Raw genomic sequence first — 17,037 nt, forward strand, 5'->3', positions numbered from 1 at the left:
TCCTCCTTTCTTGAGCTCCACAGGAAACGTTTGTAATGTTATCTGCAGTTGTGTCTAATTGCAAATGCTGAAGTATTTCTGTTGTGAACGTAGTCGTGATGAGGTGAAGACTCGATGGAGCGTGTCTGACTTCATCAAGGCGTTTATTAAATTCCATGGCCATGTGTACCTGAGTAAGAGCTTGGAGAAGCTGAGCCCTCTTCGAGAAAAGCTGGAAGAACAGTTCAAGGTTAGTTCTAACAACATATTAATTAATATATCGAGGGGAATATTTTTAGCGGCTGAGTTCTGAAGTTACAGCCCAATAATAACTTTTTCACATGCTAAAATACAGGAAGCTCAAGTAGGCAGTTCGAGAAGGTTTGCATTGTAGCTCACGCTGGGTAGTTCTGTTTGCCTCTGCAAATAGGAGGGGTTTTTTTCCCGTTTGATGTGTTATTGGTAATACAGGAGAAATCCATGACTGCAGTTGATTTTCTGCTCTTTAACCTGGATGATTCTTGGGTACCCATGAGAAGCACTTGATTCATCTGTCTCAGTTGCCTAAGGAATTTTGAGAGCTCTGGTTTTGGGTGGTGTTCGTTTACTCCTACTGGTTAAGGCTGCATTAAATCTGTCTTGGGCAACTTGCCTGTCCTGTCAGTGATTTGACTTTAAAACAAATGTTCCAGTGCAATCTCAATTTCTGTGTACACTAGAACTATTCACAACATGTTTCCTCTGGGAAATCCAGGCGTACCCACAAGTTATGTAGCCAGCTTATTGAGTTGGACAATCCAGTAAAGATGGAAACAAAGAATTTTATGAGTTATTTATACAAGGTAGTACAGAAGTGGGCGTTATTTTAACTGTTACGTGCCTTTTGGAAACTGCTCTGCTTCACCATCTTCATTTGTGGAAAATGAGCAGCTTCTGTGGTTGTGTTCAACAGAGTAAATGTAGTAGATGCTCTTCGGAACTTGAAGGGGGAGGTGGTTGTAGCAATATAAAGAGTTACAAATGTTCTTTATGGTGCCTGTTGGCATTTTTGCATTGAATTGGGCCTCTAGAGCTAGGTCCAAACATTCCTTAAAATAAAACGAACAGACAATCCCCCCCAGGCCACAAATTGTTTGAGCTTTGAATATGAGCTGCTTGAACACTGGGGCTTTAAGTAATGTTTCAAAGTTGTGTCTCTGTGTGCATGATGCTGGCTGCTGAACAAGTACTGCTTTTTCCACAGTGCTTGCGATCAATAATTATGAGCATTTCCCGGGCATGTGCAGCTGTCTCATTTTTTTTCTGAACTGATCCGTGGTGTTAAGAGAATGAATTGAGTCCTGCTTCGCTGCTTAGATTACTTTTTTGTTTGTATTATGCAACATAAGACCTTGTTTACTGGAGAGCAGCTCCTCTGACTTAGATGGGTTGAATGTGGCTGTGAAATTGGCTGGATGGTGGATAATCACTTTGTGTGGCTGGTTTTACCCCTGGAGAAGAGCAGAGGTAGGGTTAGGAGTGTTCATCCAGGCTTGTAATTCAGCTGTTGATGAGTTTCTGGCTATGGAGTGGTTCATGCCTTTAACTAAAAATCCAGGTTGAGGATGGACCTCAGACCTTATGCCAGTTAATGCACTTGCCTCCCTGACTGTTGTGCCTGAAGATAAGTTTGTTGTGGTTTGAGATCTCCTTTTTTTCACAACGCTTCAAAAAATGCATTAAAGTTTCTTTTCCTATTGCGAAGAAGGTGGCTTTTATAGCAGTTACTGAAATGCATTTGTAAAGAGCTTCCGCTATTTTAGTCCACCATGGCATTCCATGACCCCTGCAGTCGGATGTGGAATTAGTCTTTAATACATAACCACGCAGTAGTTACATTTTCCTGGGGTGTTTTTTCACATGTCACCCTCTCTGTGCTTTCTTCTAAAGACTGAAGAGCACACTGGAGAAGTAAACACATCTGTGATCCTTCCAGTTGCGTTGCAGTGCTGCCGTTGCAGCATTAAAGTTGCACTTACTCCTCAACAGAACCATATCCAAGGGGATGTGGATTTGTGCGTATGAATTGGCGTACAAGCAAAAACCTTGGCCTAAACTGTGGTCATCTGCCTGTGTCCTCCTGGGAACCCTGCTAGGGATGACCTGAAAATCAAATCAAGAATGAATGTCGCCTTAAGGGCAGAAACATTAGTCAAGCAGTGAAATTGCACCTGCTAATCCTTTCAGGCACGTGCTTTGCCATAAAAAATATGTATATCTACGTGTGCCTTTGTTACAGAGGTTGCTGTTCCAAAAGGCCTTCAATTCTCAGCAGTTAGTACACATTACTGTTATCAACCTGTTTCAACTGCATCACCTGCGAGACTTCAGCAATGAAACGGAGCAGCACAGCTACAGCCAGGATGAGCAGCTCTGCTGGACACAGCTACTGGCGCTCTTCAGTAAGTATGAAAACAGTTTGATTTTTGGATTTCTCTGCTGATTTTCTATGGGATCGATTAGTAACTGGCTGTCAGCATCTAGCTTAATGGCTGTGACAAGCGATGAGAATGGACAGCATGGGGCGTGTTCAAAGAGTAGAGGATTGTGCAGGATTGTTTGTCTAGCAGTGCCAACTAATGCTGGATTTCCATGCCCTGCCTTACTCTGAAGACTTTAGAACTCTACATCTTTTTCTTGGCGGAAAGAACATTTTCACTCAAGTGCAAAGTTGGATCCAGCTTGGTGGTGGGTAGGACCACGTGCGGAGGGGCTGCTCCGCAGTTGGCCGCAATGCAGTTTGGGTTGCTTTGCATGGAGCTAGTTCTGATTCAACAGGATTGAAGTTAAAGCTAACTGAGACTTCAACTGCTTCTATGCCCTTGATAATATCAGCTAGGAGATATGTGGGAGAGCAGAGTATTTTAAGCTCTAGCCATAATGCTGATTTCCTTAGCCTGATCTGGTCCGTGAGCAGCTTGGCCTTGTTCATAAACACCTACCTTTCTGAATAGCTGAATTTCTCCAGGTTCCAGCCTTAGGCCGATTCTGAAAGCATCACTGGTGTGGTGCGGTTTCTTAGCTTGTGTGCTCTGCAAGCAGGCCCGCAGCTCAGGCCCAGTAGAGCTGGTTAGCTACGTGGGTTTGTGTGCCTGCTGACCTGGGGAAGCAGATGAAATGCAGATAGAGAGTTGAGTTTCTAATAAAATAAATGAATTAATATTTTTTGTGATGACCTTGTGTCACCAGATTTTGTTAACCAAAATGATTTCCCATTATACGTCAAAAGAGGGTGGAGGGGGAAAACATTAAGATTCTGCTTTATGGTAGAAAACCCTTTATTGGCAAAAAGATGTTCTGATCTGCTGGTGGGTTTTTAAGATGAAGTGGGCTGCTTTATTCTAAAGTACTAGCTCTTAAAAATAGGGTTTTATGGGTGGGATGTGGTTGGTTAGGTTAACTTTAAAGTGTCATTCCTGCATTGTTTGATATTGGGGTTTATTTTCCTGCTCTGTTTTCAGTGTCCTTTCTTGGAATTCTGTGCAAGTGTCCTTTACAAAATGACTACCAGGAGGACTCTGGGGCTGCGTATCCTCTCCCGGCTGTAAAGGTTTCGATGGACTGGCTGAAGCTTAGGCCCAGTGTTTTCCAGGAGGCAGTGGTGGATGAAAGACGGTAGTGAGTGTTGATCTTTCTTTTGATACATTTAATTGCATAGAGTAATAATAACTGGCGATAGACGAATTAGAAGTGGGAAAAGTGATGGTATAGCTCGTTATTACAGACATCAAGAGGATTGAAAACGTATGTACTAAGAAGTTCATAAAACAAAATGCAAGACCTGCGGGCTGCATGAGCAAATTCACTCTTTCAATTGGCTTTGGGTTTGCATGTACCTTCTTTTTAAGATCAGAGGGATCTTCTTGATAATGTCTGACTTGAGTGGAACTACTGAGTGTACCTTTAGTCTAGCCTAATATAAGGATTTCTCAAATTCATTGAGGTAGATGATAGAATATTTGCCTTAATTTTATGCATTAAGCCATAGAATCACAGAATGGTTTGGGTTGGAAGGCACCTTGAAAATCATCCAATTCCAACCCCCATCTCTTGAGCAGTGCTGGAATCCACTTTTCCTGGCTCGTCATCTAAATTGAATTTAGTAAAAGGGGTCTGGAAATGTCAGCATTGGCTTTACTGTTCTGGACTGTTGGTCTGATTTTTCACTTTTGCTTCTAATCTCAAGTTAGGCTTAAATAGTTCAAAACTCATCAACTTTTTTAACAGCCTGTTAACTTCTCGTGAATTACGGCAATTCAGTGAAGCTTTCTGACATGTAAGGTGTTTCTTCAGGTCCAAGTGACTGTTACTGACACAGTTGGACAAGTATTTTTCCTAGGATGGCTGCTTTAAGGAAAACAGTGTGAAACCACCTTGCTTAGATGATCTTGTGCAGTGTGCCACCGTGGTGGCAGCGCTCTCTCTTGCAGCGTGTGCTGTAAGATGTCGTTGTAGCCACAGCTCACATCTTCTGTATGTTGATGCCTGGGTCCCTATAACCGTGCTTTGGCAAATGAGTAATAAGACTCTCTTGCTTGTGTGCAAAGCCTAAAGCCCTGGAGCTTTAGGAACTTCAGTTCCAGAGTTCCTGAAGGCAAGATCAAGGGAAATAAGAGCTCACAAATTGTTTGAAATGGTAATAAGTATTACTGTATGCTTATTCTGAAGGAAGGTTTTAGACCGGTATTTTAACAGAGAAGATTGCTCTTGATATTAAGTAGTCCTTGCAGAGACGTGGGCGGTACTTCATGGAGTATCAAAATGAATCGTGAGGTGTGAAATGATTATCGAGTTAGCCATAAAACTGTCAGCTGTCTTTGAAGAACATGCCTGGCTTGTAGATCTGTGATGTGATAACGTGGTGTTCTCAGGTACTCATTGTACCAAAGAGGTTGGGAGTGGGCAGCAAACAGCAGTAAAATGCACAGGTGAACTTGAAAAGATCAAGTTAAGTACTGCTAAGATTTGTCAAAATAGCTGTTCATTAGTAGACATTACTTTTGTTGGCTCTAAATAAAAATTGGAGATGACTGTCCGTCTTACCCATTATTTGTATGTCTGAGTTTACTTTTTAATTCTATTGGAAGAGTCAAATGAAAGTTGTTGTCTGCAGACTACATGCACGCACCTTTATTGGCTTCTGTTCAATAACCTGGTGTCTGTTTTATATTGAAAAAAATCTTGCTTGCTCCAAATTCATACTTAATTGTGCTCTTGGTTCAAGAAATAATCCTTATTCCTTCTTAAACTTCCAGCTGTCCCCATTCTTACCCTTACCATCTTCCTGTGGGTAATTTGATTGTAGCCCAAACTGTAGGAACATCTGAATTGGGAGGGAGATGTGTTTACCTAGAAAAATAGGTGAATCTGGGGGCAAGAGGACAGAAATTATTCCATCAATATGGGTGTGTGCTCTCTGGAAATGAGTTTCCCCAACCTGCCCTGTGGAAGCCACTTCAGGTCTAGGTTTTCACACGCATCACTACATCACTCTATCTTAGAGATCTTATTATGAAATCTCATTATTTCAGATGTTGTACAAGAAGGCTGCAGTTTACTGTAGATTGCAACAGACTTTTTCCTCCTTCTGTTCCTTGTGAGTAACAAGAAGGAGCTGTTGCTTAGTTGAGTGCAGAGAATAAGCATAAACATAATGTTTCCAGTCCCTGTGGCGGTGCAAGAAAGCAGTTGACACAGGCTTTCAGGTGCACGTTGCATTCTCCAGTCCAGGCTCTGGCTGATGGCTGAAAGCCTTGCTGAGAACAGATTCATTTCACTAAAGCCGAGCACAGTGGGCACCTTCCTCAAATAATTTCCAGTTGCCTCTGTGGCCTTGGTGCTGCCACCAACACAGAAGAAAGATGCTTAGAGTTTTGGGTTGGAGCTTTTAAAAAATAGGAGAAAGCAGCCTGATGGTGGCACTTAAATATTAACCAGCTGTGCAGCAATCATTGCAATCTTCAAATTATTTGCTCCAGGGCCTTTGTGAAGACTTTCCAGTCGCAGCTTGTACTAGTATTGCCAGTGCAAGGCAGGGAGGCTGCCAGTTAACCTCTAGTTTAATGCTCTTGGTACAACCCTTCCCTAGACCTCCTTACCTTTCTGGTAGCTGTTTCACCACTACACTACAGGGTTAGTGTTCACAGAACGGAAGTACTGCTGCACAGCTGTGTCCTGAGAAATTGTTTTGCTTCCCAGCTGATGAATTTGCTGTGCCTTGAGAGCAGTCGGCTTTGGGCTGGAAAACACCAGCTGCGAACAGGCGCTCTGAACTTCTGCTCACCCAATAATTTTGTCAAGTTAAATCGGTAGCCGGCTCGCTGGATAATGAACACTATGCTGCGAGAGTCTGGCTTCCTCTTTAACTTAACTTTAGACTGACTTCTTAAAAAAATTGAAGTTCTTCAGGAAGTGATCTTTTCCCTCTGCCTTGGGAGAGACTTCAGCTTTTCTTGGGAATCAAAGGATTAATGAGAGCTGTAACTATAATGGAGTTTTATGTTTTCTTAGTTAGACAGGTAGATTCCGTATTTTGTAGTTGTCACTTATAGTTTGTCTGTTTTCTGGTTTGTAGCGTATGGCCCTGGCTGATTTCTCTTCTAAACAGCTTCCAGCCTCATGAAGAAGATCTGTCCAGTAATAATGGTAAGGATGCTTTTAGTCTGTGCTGTAAAGAACCAGGAACGATGCATGTTTTTCCTGATGTTGAGGGGGAATTGCAGTTGAAGAGCAAATGAGGGAGCAAGTTGTCTTCTAGTATTAGTGAATATGGATACTTTGCAAATGCTAATTTCTCATGCTGAGCAGACTTTGTTCTACTTTATCATCCCTCAGATTGCAGGGTGGACTAGTACAGATGAGTGTGTTAATATAAGGCTTTTCTGTGTCTAGTGACCTTGCTGAGTTACCCATTTAGGATACTGTACTCCATGCATTCATGCTTTCCTCACACTGTTTACTGTCTATTCACCAGCAACCCCCCTTCCAGAAGAGTTTGAGTTGCAGGGATTCTTGGCTCTGAGGCCTTCGTTCAGGTGAGTGACAGCTGAAGGATGCTGTGCTCTCGCTGATGTTGCTGCTCTGATAGACGCTGGCCTGTTCTCTGCCGTATCTTCTTTATGAGCACGTGCTGCAGCATGAGGTGACAGAGGTGTCTTTGCCAAAGAACTGTAAGAGGCAGCGTGGGACGTGAGTCTCCATTGAGTAAATCTTCAGTAAAACTCTGGGGAAGAGTCATGAGCTTACAATTTCGCTTATGCCTTTTTTGTTTTTCTTCTGTAAACTGAAAGGGTAAAAACTAAGTAGTGAGGAAAGGAATACTTTTATGTGTAAACTGCTTGGTGTGGGTTTTATACTTTTTTTTTTACTATGTCCCTGTACCTGACGTTATGCCCAAATGTTGACAGTGTTAAATGCTTTCTCTCAGCTATTATTCTTGTGGTTTTTGGTTATTGCACAGATGAGCTGCTTCTTGTAAAAAAAATAAAAGCTTCTTTAATGTAGATGCATCTTGCCAGAGGAGAATTACATCTGTAAATCCAACATCCGTAACTGTCACGTTTTGAATAGGAGCTGCTGAAACGTCACAGCTTAGAATAGAGTAGTGCTGACCCAGTGGTATTTCTAAAGAAATATAATGTTCTAGAGGCTGTCTAATTAATATAATTCCCTCTCTTTTGTCAATATTAGGAACTTGGATTTTTCGAAAGGCCACCAGGCAATTACAGGAGATAAGGAAGGGCAACAGCGTCGGATACGGGAGCAGCGTCTGATCTTCACAGGCAAATGGATTGCTGATAACCAGCCGAGGTAATTGCGAGTCTCATCTGTGCGTCGTGCTTGCTCCTGCAAGATAAGGTGACACAAGTGCCAGAGTTGAGCTTTATTTTTCTCACTCTTTGACACAGCAATCAAATGTGATGTGAGTGTGGGATGATGACAGCGCTGATGACGTGTTCTGTGGGTCAGCCTCACTGTTGCTTCATTGTGATAGGGAATGGATTTGGAGTAAAGCGTTGTGTTTGAGTTCTTTTGAGTGATATTGCAGCACAGCTAAGTGGGGAACAGTATTTGAAGCGGTAGCAGGAGTATCAACATGTCAGCTTGCGTGACTGGAGAGAACGCCCTTAGCTGGGACGCGTTTGGTGTAATGTCTTGTTGCCGCTGGGGTGAAGAGATGCATGTGCATATGTTGACTTTCTGCTTTTATAACTTGGGGAAGTGGGTTACCCTGTGAAAAACTGTTCATTCCTACTTGCTTTTCAATTCCTTTTTGTCTTTTTCAGGTTGATTCAGTGTGAAAATGAGGTAGGAAAGCTGTTGTTTTTGACAGAAATCCCGGAATTATTACTAGAGGACCCTAGTGAAGCCAAAGAGAGTCTCGCCTTGCAGGAAACGTCTGTTGCAGAGCCGCTATCTACAGATGGGAGCCCTGGACTCAAATCAGTTCTGTCCTCTGGTAGAAGCTTGAACAACAGCTGTGACACAGGAGAAAAACCGATGGTCACGTTCAAGGAGAATATCAAGCCACGGGAAATTAACAGAGAGCAAGCGCGAATCTATCCCCCTAAGGATGTGTGTAGGGAAAGACGGGACTATAGCAAAGGAATAGTAGCCAATAAGAACGATGGAAAGAAGGATAACAATAAAAGAAAGAACGAGACCAAGAAGTGTGGCTTGGATAAGATTCAGGAAGCAGGAAAGCAGAACGTGGCGGTTCAGGTAAGCCTTTAGGTCAAAGGGATGCTGCATCTTAGGCAGTACAACGTTTCTGTCAGGGCTGTTGCTGCTTGTATAGAGTGCAGTAGAGTCGAGGTCTCACTGTGGGCCCTGCAGGTGCAATAGATGAGATAGAAACTCAACTGTCTCGGAGACCAGGTGTTAGTGATCTCCAGGTCTCTGCCCTTTTCCTTGTTGCTGTCTCAGTTTGTAGGGGAAGAAAAGACAGGGAGCAATGAGAGGTGATTTTTGCTGTGTTAACTATCTTAAACAGTTTTCTATGTGTTGTTTCATAAATTATTCAGGCTACCAAGGCAATTCATGTGGCCAGGTTGTAGTCACACTCTTAGCTGTGTCTGTTGTGAAGGAACTGGTTACTCTGCATTTTTGTTGACTTGCACCCATTCAATGGATAAAACACATCACAAGCGCACCCAGTTGTTGATGTGGAATAGGATCCTCCGCACTGTGCATGCAATCAGGTTGGACCTCTGTGGATGTAAGAAAGGCACACTGCTCTTCAACCCTAATTCTGTGCTCAGATACTTGCTCAAAATTGTTGGTTTTTGTATCAGCCGCTCTTTCCTCAGTCATATTTTTTAGAGGCGTGCTTTTTCCCCCCCTTATTTTTACAAGCATTATGTACAAAACCACTCATCTAAGTAGACAGTGAGTTTGCTGGTCTGGGTTCCCCTGAGTTGTAGTAAATAAGGGTGTAGTGTTTCAGGGTTGATGTGATCTCTACCTGGATAGTTTGGCTGTGCCTCAGTCATTCCCTGATGACGTCTGGAAGCATTTAATGATGGTGATGGAGATGCTATTATTTCCCTAGAGAAGCTGTGTTAGTTCTTCACGGCTCTTGCAAGTGGAAAATATTTCCTTAGGCGCTCCAGCTCCCTTGGCTTCACATAAGCCTCCGACTGCTTCCTGGGACAGGTCTGCAGAGTGACTTAAAGCTTCCTCGTTGCAACCTCTCTGAAGGGCTGTGTTGTTGAGGCCTTGTTTTCCCTAGGCTAAGCCAACCAGCTCTTTCAGTCTTTCTGCCTTGTGGTGTTTGGGACCCTTGGATCATTCTTCCAGTTCTCCTCCTGATTATTTGCAGTTAGACATTGTCGTTATGAAAAGGAAGGTCTGAACTGGCAGTGCTACGCAGGTGGTTTTGCAGGGGGTCATGCTGAGGGGCGGGAGAAGGGAATAGCCTTCAAAAACCATGTGGCAGTTGTTCATGAGTCACTGAACAAGTCCAGTATCTGAAAAACAGCTTACGTAGGCGAGTTAGAATAGCAGGTTTCTTATTTGTTTGTTGAACACCTCTGGAATTTGATTGTAGTCCAGAGCACAACTCGGTGTTTCTGTCTTACAAAATAAGGACCCATGAAAAAACCCAGTGGCTTCTCTGAGAAGTATGCGTGGTTTTTGGATAGGGAAGATCTTTTAACCCAGCTGATTTATCAGAAATTTGCTTGCCTTAGCATTCAGAGATAACAAACCCAGGAAGAACTTGTTTCAAACCCAGCTGTAGCGAAATCTGTCCTCATGTGGTTGGTCACTCTTTGTCTCTTGCTGAGAAGAAATTAGAACTAAAAAGTCAAAGTCATCAGCTGTGGGTTTTTTTATGGCAGCTACTACAATGACATGCCTCTGGTTTTATTTGGTTTGGTGGACTTATTTCTCCAGACCTTCTCCAGAAGATGGGGGAGCTTTGCTTCCCCCTGACTGAGGAGAAACCTGTGTAGGCTTTGCACTGACCAGTGTTCTGTTAGCACTCTGCTTTGGCCTTCCTTGATATTTCAGGCTTTATCTCCTCCATAGCCTTCCAAAGCCTAAATGCTGCAAAAGTTGCAGTTCCTGCTTACCAAAAATGTTAAGAATGTTGTACGGAAGGTTTTAGTCCTGTTTTGCAGAGAAGTGGAAATCTCGCATGCTCAGACAGGATCGTGAAAGTGCAACATGGGTTGAACCTCTGCTTTTTAGGGAGAAATAACATTTGGAGGTGAGGAAGGTTTCGTACAGACTTGTTCAAGATGTAACATACCCTTAAGAGGTCACTGATGAAATGTTGATTCCCTCAAGCGCCGCGTAGGAGCCCTCAAATAAAGATTTGGTAGGATTGACGATTTTGAGGTCAAGTAGAAGCAGGGGAGGCAATTGAAGTTTAGCTGTCTTGATTAATCAGTTTTAGTTATTTAGCTTTTACAAGTTAATGATAAATCATGTGGGGGATCTTTTGAAGGCCACCTTTGGAAGTGTTTTGTAGCGTCTTTGAGTATGTGATGGCCTAGAGCTTGTATTTTGATATCCCATGGCAGAAAGAGTATCTGAATTCTTCCACAGTGATAGAAGAGAAAGCATAGCTCTCGGTATGGGTCCTAAAAATGTTTGGCTCATTGTGGACATAAAAGGGACAGAGAGGTATCAGTTGAATACAGAGAGTGTGATGAGGGGTAAAGGTGAGCAGTGAATAGATGCAGTGTGAGCAGGGGCTGTCATTTGTGGTCCTTAGCATCAGGAGAACCTTGAGGTGAAGTTCCCTCACTTTTTCTAGCAGGAAATCAAAAGTAGAACCAAACCTCCCAGTCTTACAGTCTAATTTTTAATTAAACACAGAAATAAACTACAGTCCCATAACTTCTGAATGAGGAAATTCAGAATTACCTGGAAAAGAACTTAAAGCGTTTAAATGCATCTGCTCCTTTCCCACTGTATTTTGGCAGAAGAGACTTGCCCTCTAACTCCTTTTAACTCAGCAGTGCTGACTGTTGAAATAGACCCCACACAGGTTTGGTTGGTTTGGTTTGGATTTTTTAACTCAGTCCCTGATAAACCCCCCTTTCTTTCACTCACCTGTGAAGCCTGGCGTCAGGTCTGCTCCTGGGCCCTTTCTGTATTGCCCAGGTTCCTTGCTTGCTGTCTTTTTCCTGCCTGCTCCATCTTGCATTCCAGGCAGTTCTGCCGAGCTGAACAGAAAGGGAAAGTAGTCTTCCCCTCTGTCTTCCTCTCCAGGAAGACCCAGACTGCAGCAGACTCAGACTCAGGTAAACATTACATTACATTCTTCTCTCTGCCTTTAAGTGGTGCAGCTCTTTTAACAGAACATACAGCAGTTACATAGTAAACTGAAAGAGGTTAAGCGCTTCTGTTTGTCTCGTATGCTCTTGGTCAAAAGAATTTGATAGTATGCAGGGGTTTGTGCGTGAATATCACTGCATAGATTAGGCTGAGACGTTCCCTGGGACGTATGTGAGTTGTTTGGTTTTTAAGGTGCTGCAGGTAAGTAGCATGAGTTAGGTTGAAGCGGTGCCCTAGGAGAAGCGTAATAGCATCTGCAGTCTCTGCTTTGTTTTTAAAGCACTGCAGGTGAACAGCGTGGTAGGTTCTCTTTGTATGGCCCGAGGATATTATCACATCTGTTTCCCACCCTCTCCCTAGAGAAGGAGTCGATTTTCTGGGTAGAACCCTTGGAGTGCTTTTATGAGGCAAGGAGTGCCTGAGGACAGGCAGGGTAACCTGCCTGAGCTCAGTGCAGAGAGAACCGGGTTCCTGTGTTCCAAACCTCTCCTGGTCACTTGGGGAAAAGAAAATAATCTCTCAGACAATCTGGGAGTTCATTTTTTGGCTTTGAGACATTGTGCGGGTTATTATAGTAAAAGTTATCTAATTTCTTCTCACTTTCTTTTGCATTAGGTGAAATCCCAGACGGAGATGAGGAAGACTCCGGTCTCGGAAGCCAGGAAAACGCCTGTATCTCAGACTCCAAGTCAGGCCAGCAGTTCTCAGTTCATCCCCATTCACCACCCAGGAGCCTTCCCTCCCCTTCCCAGCCGGCCAGGTAATTTGTGCTGTTCTTTTGAAGTGTGATTTTACTGTTGACTGCAAAGAAAATCCTGTAGGAGGGGTTGTTAGAGCCTCCGAAGGCAGGAGCTGTTTTAAAGAACATGCATTTTCACTTGGAGAATCCTAAGAATAGTAAAGACTGGACCTAGAAGAAATAAAAGGAGATAAGTAAGATTCCTTATGCTTTGGAATCAAGGTCTGTCATGAAATCTACCACCTTCCTTCTTGGTTAGTGGGCATGAGATCAAGGAGCTTCACACCAAGCTGTTTCTGTAGTTTGTCAAAGCATGACAGTCTCCTGCTAGCTCAGGAAGGAGCATTCTCTGTCCATAAGACTCCATTACAATATATCAGTCACGCTGCTTTCTTCTTTAAAGCTCAGTTTCTTTTCTAGCGGCACTTGTGTTTCAAGCTGTAATTTGTATGGTCGTATTTGCTGTTGTCGCTGCATTGCACGCTCCCATTTCATTGTGGAGTGTGCCTGTCATACCTTGCAATCCATGTTTGTTCACCAAGCAACTGGAAGCTGTCTCTGCCCTGCAGCTCTTGTGTAGTTGCTTGATATAAGACAGAGGGACGTCTTCCCTGACCCAAAGTCAGCATAAAATCTGGCCTGTGAGGCACACAGAGGAAGCTTGCTTTCCAAACCCAGCTTTTCAGTGTCAACTACAGGAAAGGAATTGATCTTGCGGGTGTGAGGATGTTTGCTTTACCATCTGTCTCGATCTTAATTGATCCTGAGACTACTGCCTCCTCCCAGAGGATCACCGGACTTATCGATTGCTTCCACAAGTTTAGTCCTGAAACCTGTGTGTGTTGAGGGGGGGGGGACTGGGGTTCAAGCATCAAAAGCCCCAGAATGATGAAGGAAAAAGGAAACAGGGAGGAAAAAGCAGTGAGATTGAGGTGCCAGATTCTGTCCTGGCTGTTACCAGGGTGGGGAATATTGCACAAAAACTTGAGAACAAGCTTGGAATCCTCCTGCGATCACAGCCATGCACACACGAATGTGAGAAAGGACAGTATAGTGCATGCATGCCAACTGTGCTTAGGCTGTGAGGACAGGAGGAGTGAAATAGGAAGCGAAAGCACCCAAAATCACTAAATGTTTTTTTAAGGGAGCTACCTACTCTGCCAAATTGTGGTTAAAATTGCATTTTTGTCTTTTCCAGGGTTCCCACCGCCAACCTATGTTGTCCCTCCTCCTGTGGCTTTCTCCATGAGCACAGGGTATACCTTCCCCGGTGGTGTTTCTGTCCCAGGAACCTTCCTCCAGCCCACAGCTCACTCGCCTGCAGGAAACCAGGTGCAAGGTGGGAAACAGTCCCACATTCCTTACAGCCAGCAACGGCCCTCTGGACCAGGGCCAATGACCCAGGGACCTCAGCAAACGCCACCTCCTTCCCAGCAACCCCTCTCATCTTTACCAGCTCAGGCAACAGCACAGTCCGCAAGCCAGTTACAGGTCCAAGCTCTGGCCCAGCAGCAGCAGCAGCAGCAGTCCCCCACGAAAGCTGTGCAGGGCCTGGGGAAGAGCCCACCGCACCACTCCGGATTCCAGCAGGTGAGCTCGACTAATGCGGTGCTCTAAGCTTTGTTTAGAAATAAATACCAGCATTTCTGGATTACCTTTTAAAGCCTGTCATGAAAGACCTTCATGTGGAATTTTGATCTGTGAATTTGAAAGAAAAAAAGCTGAAGTTTAGCAAGTGTGAACGTATGAGTCTGTAATGAAGAAGAGAGTATCTGCTGGAACGGGTTTTCCCTTTGTTTCTGTTAAGCGATGAGATGTGAAGATGGTATTTCTGACTTAGACCTTTGTAGTTTTCTTGTTTGAATGATGAGGACCGAGTCTGAACTTCACCCACGCTCTCTTTTTGGCCTTGCTATGTCAGTTCCTCACAGTGGTTAGTTGTGTTCACAGTGTGTTGGAAAAATCTCCGTTCTGGCATGTCTGGTCTTGATGGTGAGATCCTCCTGGTGTTCCAGGCAGCCAAATCCTGGCTCAGTGTCTTAATAAAAGTGCTTATAAGGTACTTTTATTATACTTTATATTCTTAAGGTACTGGGTTCGAGTCAGGATTACGCTTGGCTATTGGCAGGGACTATTAGATGCCTATTGGTGATGCACAACAGTCGGTTTTGGTGGAAAACATTGCATATGGGAATGTTTGTGCAATGTCTAACAAGTGAGCCAGATTGACAATGTGAATGAAATGGGGCATTCAGTTAATTGTTCCTACCTGCTGGTGAAATCATTTGTTTCTGCCTCAGTATCCGCAGTCAGACTCGTCAAAGCAGCTCTGGAACCCTCCTCAAGTCCAAGGTTCGCTGGGGAAGATCATGCCTGTAAAGCAATCCTATTACCTGCAGGCCCAGGACCCCCTAAAATTATTTGAACAGTCCTTACAGCCTCCTGTGATGCAACAGCAACCTCTGGAGAAAAAAATGAAGCCTTTCCCAATGGAGCCATATAACCAGAACCCCTCAGAAGTCAAGGTGCCAGAATATTACTGGGACTCTTCCTATGGCATGGGTGACAATAGGGTGATGGCACAGCAGTCCAACATGGACCGCAGGGGAAAGCGGCAAGGAGTCTTCCGCCCAGAGCAGGATGCTGTCTCCAGGATGAACTTTGAGGTAAAGATCCATGCAATAAGTGATGAAAACCAATGAGAGGCCCTGATGTTTCTGACAACTCTAGGACTTTCCCTGTTTCAGGAATGCCCTGTAGCCCCAAGTAGGTCAATGCGAATTTTAGTCGGGTGTCAGTCAATGGGATTTCAGCAAACAGTGATGAATTCTCTGCTTTAGTTGGCTCTGTATGGGTTGGCTCTTGAAGATTTGGTGTGAAGTAGGTGTTAAGTCTTGTTTGGCATTAATATGGCGTTAATGTGAAATGTGACATTGATCATTGCGCTGTCTGTCAGGTCGAGAGAGATGACAGCAGATAGTTTGGGGGAAAGGTCTCATGTGGCAACTGATGAAAACTATAAAAGCCATCTCTGAGGAACTGCAGTTGAAGTTTTACCCTTTAGATGAGCTCCTGTAGTATCTTCTGTGTTGAACAGCTGAGGTTGCAGTCATAGGTTAGAGAATCATAGCATCATTCAGGTTGGAAAAGACCTCTTAGATCATCAAGTCCAACTGTTGTAGTCAGATTGAGGCTGGAAATCAAGGATGGTAGGAGCAGTCTTGTCTCTTTTTTGTTATTGTTTTTCCTGTAAATCCCACCGTGCAGCGAATGCACTGAAGGCTTCCTTGGCTCTTGCGGTTGCACTAATGGAATACATTGCTTCTGCGCATGCAGTTGTGTTTGCTGTTTATAAAACCTGCAGTCTTTGTTATTTATTAACAGTCCTGAAGTTGTCCAAGTGCTTTGTGTGATATTTATAAGGAAACTTGAACACAGGCCTCTTCAAACCTTTGGTCAGATATACCTCTGTAAGTGCACTCGGGGTTTTCGGAAGGTTGGCTGAGATCACTTGGCTTGTCCTTCAGTGAGAAAAGGCAGAGAATATACAGGAGTCTGCCCCTACCCTGGTGTCAGGCTGTGGTTTTCAGGTGGAGACGGGAGTCGAAGCCTTGTTCTCACCCCTACGAGGGAAACCTTGCTTTGTTACAGGCTCAGTGCAGTACAGACACAAGCTGTGCCTGAGATGCTGCTGCTATAAGCACCCCTCACAAAAGTCAAGGTGTCAAGCCTGACCAGCACTTCTCAGGGTTTTTTGGCCCAGTGGTCTGGTCAGGTCTACATTGACGTAGTAGCCATTAGCAGTGGAAATAAGTCTTATGGGAGATAAACTCCACGGAGGAGGGAAGAAGATACAAATGTAATTTACTTGAAACCTAAATTACTTGCATGTCAGCTATCGAAGAATAATTGTGAGATTTTGTTTTTTGGCCTTGAATGTGAAAAGAGGTTCAGTATTTGGCATAGATGCAATGGGAAGCACACACTCCATTATTTAACACCAGTTGCCTGTCATTCTGATGATGCGGTGCTCCTCCCGGTCCGTGTTAGGCCACGTGGCTAGTTCTGCTTTCTGCTCAGTGATTTCTCTCTGTGCACCTCGACACATTTCCGCTGCGAGGCTTTCTCACCTCGTGCTTCTGCATGCCGCCTTCTGCCTTTCTCTTGCTATTTTCTCTTGTCCTGCTGTGGCGTAGCCTCTCCTCGCCGCCTCCTGCTGTTCCCCCTTCTGCCTTCTGTTGTCTCACTGTGCTCATTTCTGTCACTAGGACCCCAAGAGCTCCCCTCTGCTTCCTCCGGACCTGTTAAAGAGTCTGGCTGCCTTGGAGGAGGAGGAAGAGCTGATTTTCTCTAATCCTCCTGATCTTTACCCTGCTCTGCTGGGGCCTCTCGCCTCTCTTCCTGGACGAAGCCTCTTTGTATGTATTTGATGTAATTCTGCTGCTTCTCACTCTAACTGGCATCTCTTTCTTCTGTGAAGTTTTATAAGAAAT

At 44.1% G+C, this 17,037-nt stretch overlaps 1 protein-coding gene across 5 annotated transcripts in view; it reads left to right on the forward strand.

Moving 5' to 3' along the window:
* Positions 1-17,037, forward strand: part of SMG7 (SMG7 nonsense mediated mRNA decay factor) — a 55,158-nt gene that overhangs the window by 30,144 nt on the left and 7,977 nt on the right. Inside the window, exons 8-19 of one of the 5 annotated variants that reach the window (XM_054072729.1) lie at positions 94-229; positions 2,258-2,420; positions 3,480-3,636; positions 6,593-6,663; positions 6,992-7,052; positions 7,708-7,827; positions 8,304-8,739; positions 12,421-12,565; positions 13,743-13,883; positions 14,001-14,134; positions 14,845-15,210; positions 16,813-16,962. In XM_054072729.1, the coding sequence (XP_053928704.1) occupies positions 94-229; positions 2,258-2,420; positions 3,480-3,636; positions 6,593-6,663; positions 6,992-7,052; positions 7,708-7,827; positions 8,304-8,739; positions 12,421-12,565; positions 13,743-13,883; positions 14,001-14,134; positions 14,845-15,210; positions 16,813-16,962 (2,080 nt within the window). Of the gene's footprint in view, positions 1-93; positions 230-2,257; positions 2,421-3,479; positions 3,637-6,592; positions 6,664-6,991; positions 7,053-7,707; positions 7,828-8,303; positions 8,740-12,420; positions 12,566-13,742; positions 14,135-14,844; positions 15,211-16,812; positions 16,963-17,037 lie in introns of all 5 variants that reach the window. The other 4 variants (XM_054072728.1, XM_054072726.1, XM_054072727.1 and 1 more) reach the window with 4 other exon arrangements.

This window comes from Cuculus canorus, chromosome 8, assembly GCF_017976375.1.
Source record: "Cuculus canorus isolate bCucCan1 chromosome 8, bCucCan1.pri, whole genome shotgun sequence".
Classification (NCBI taxonomy): domain Eukaryota; kingdom Metazoa; phylum Chordata; class Aves; order Cuculiformes; family Cuculidae; genus Cuculus; species Cuculus canorus.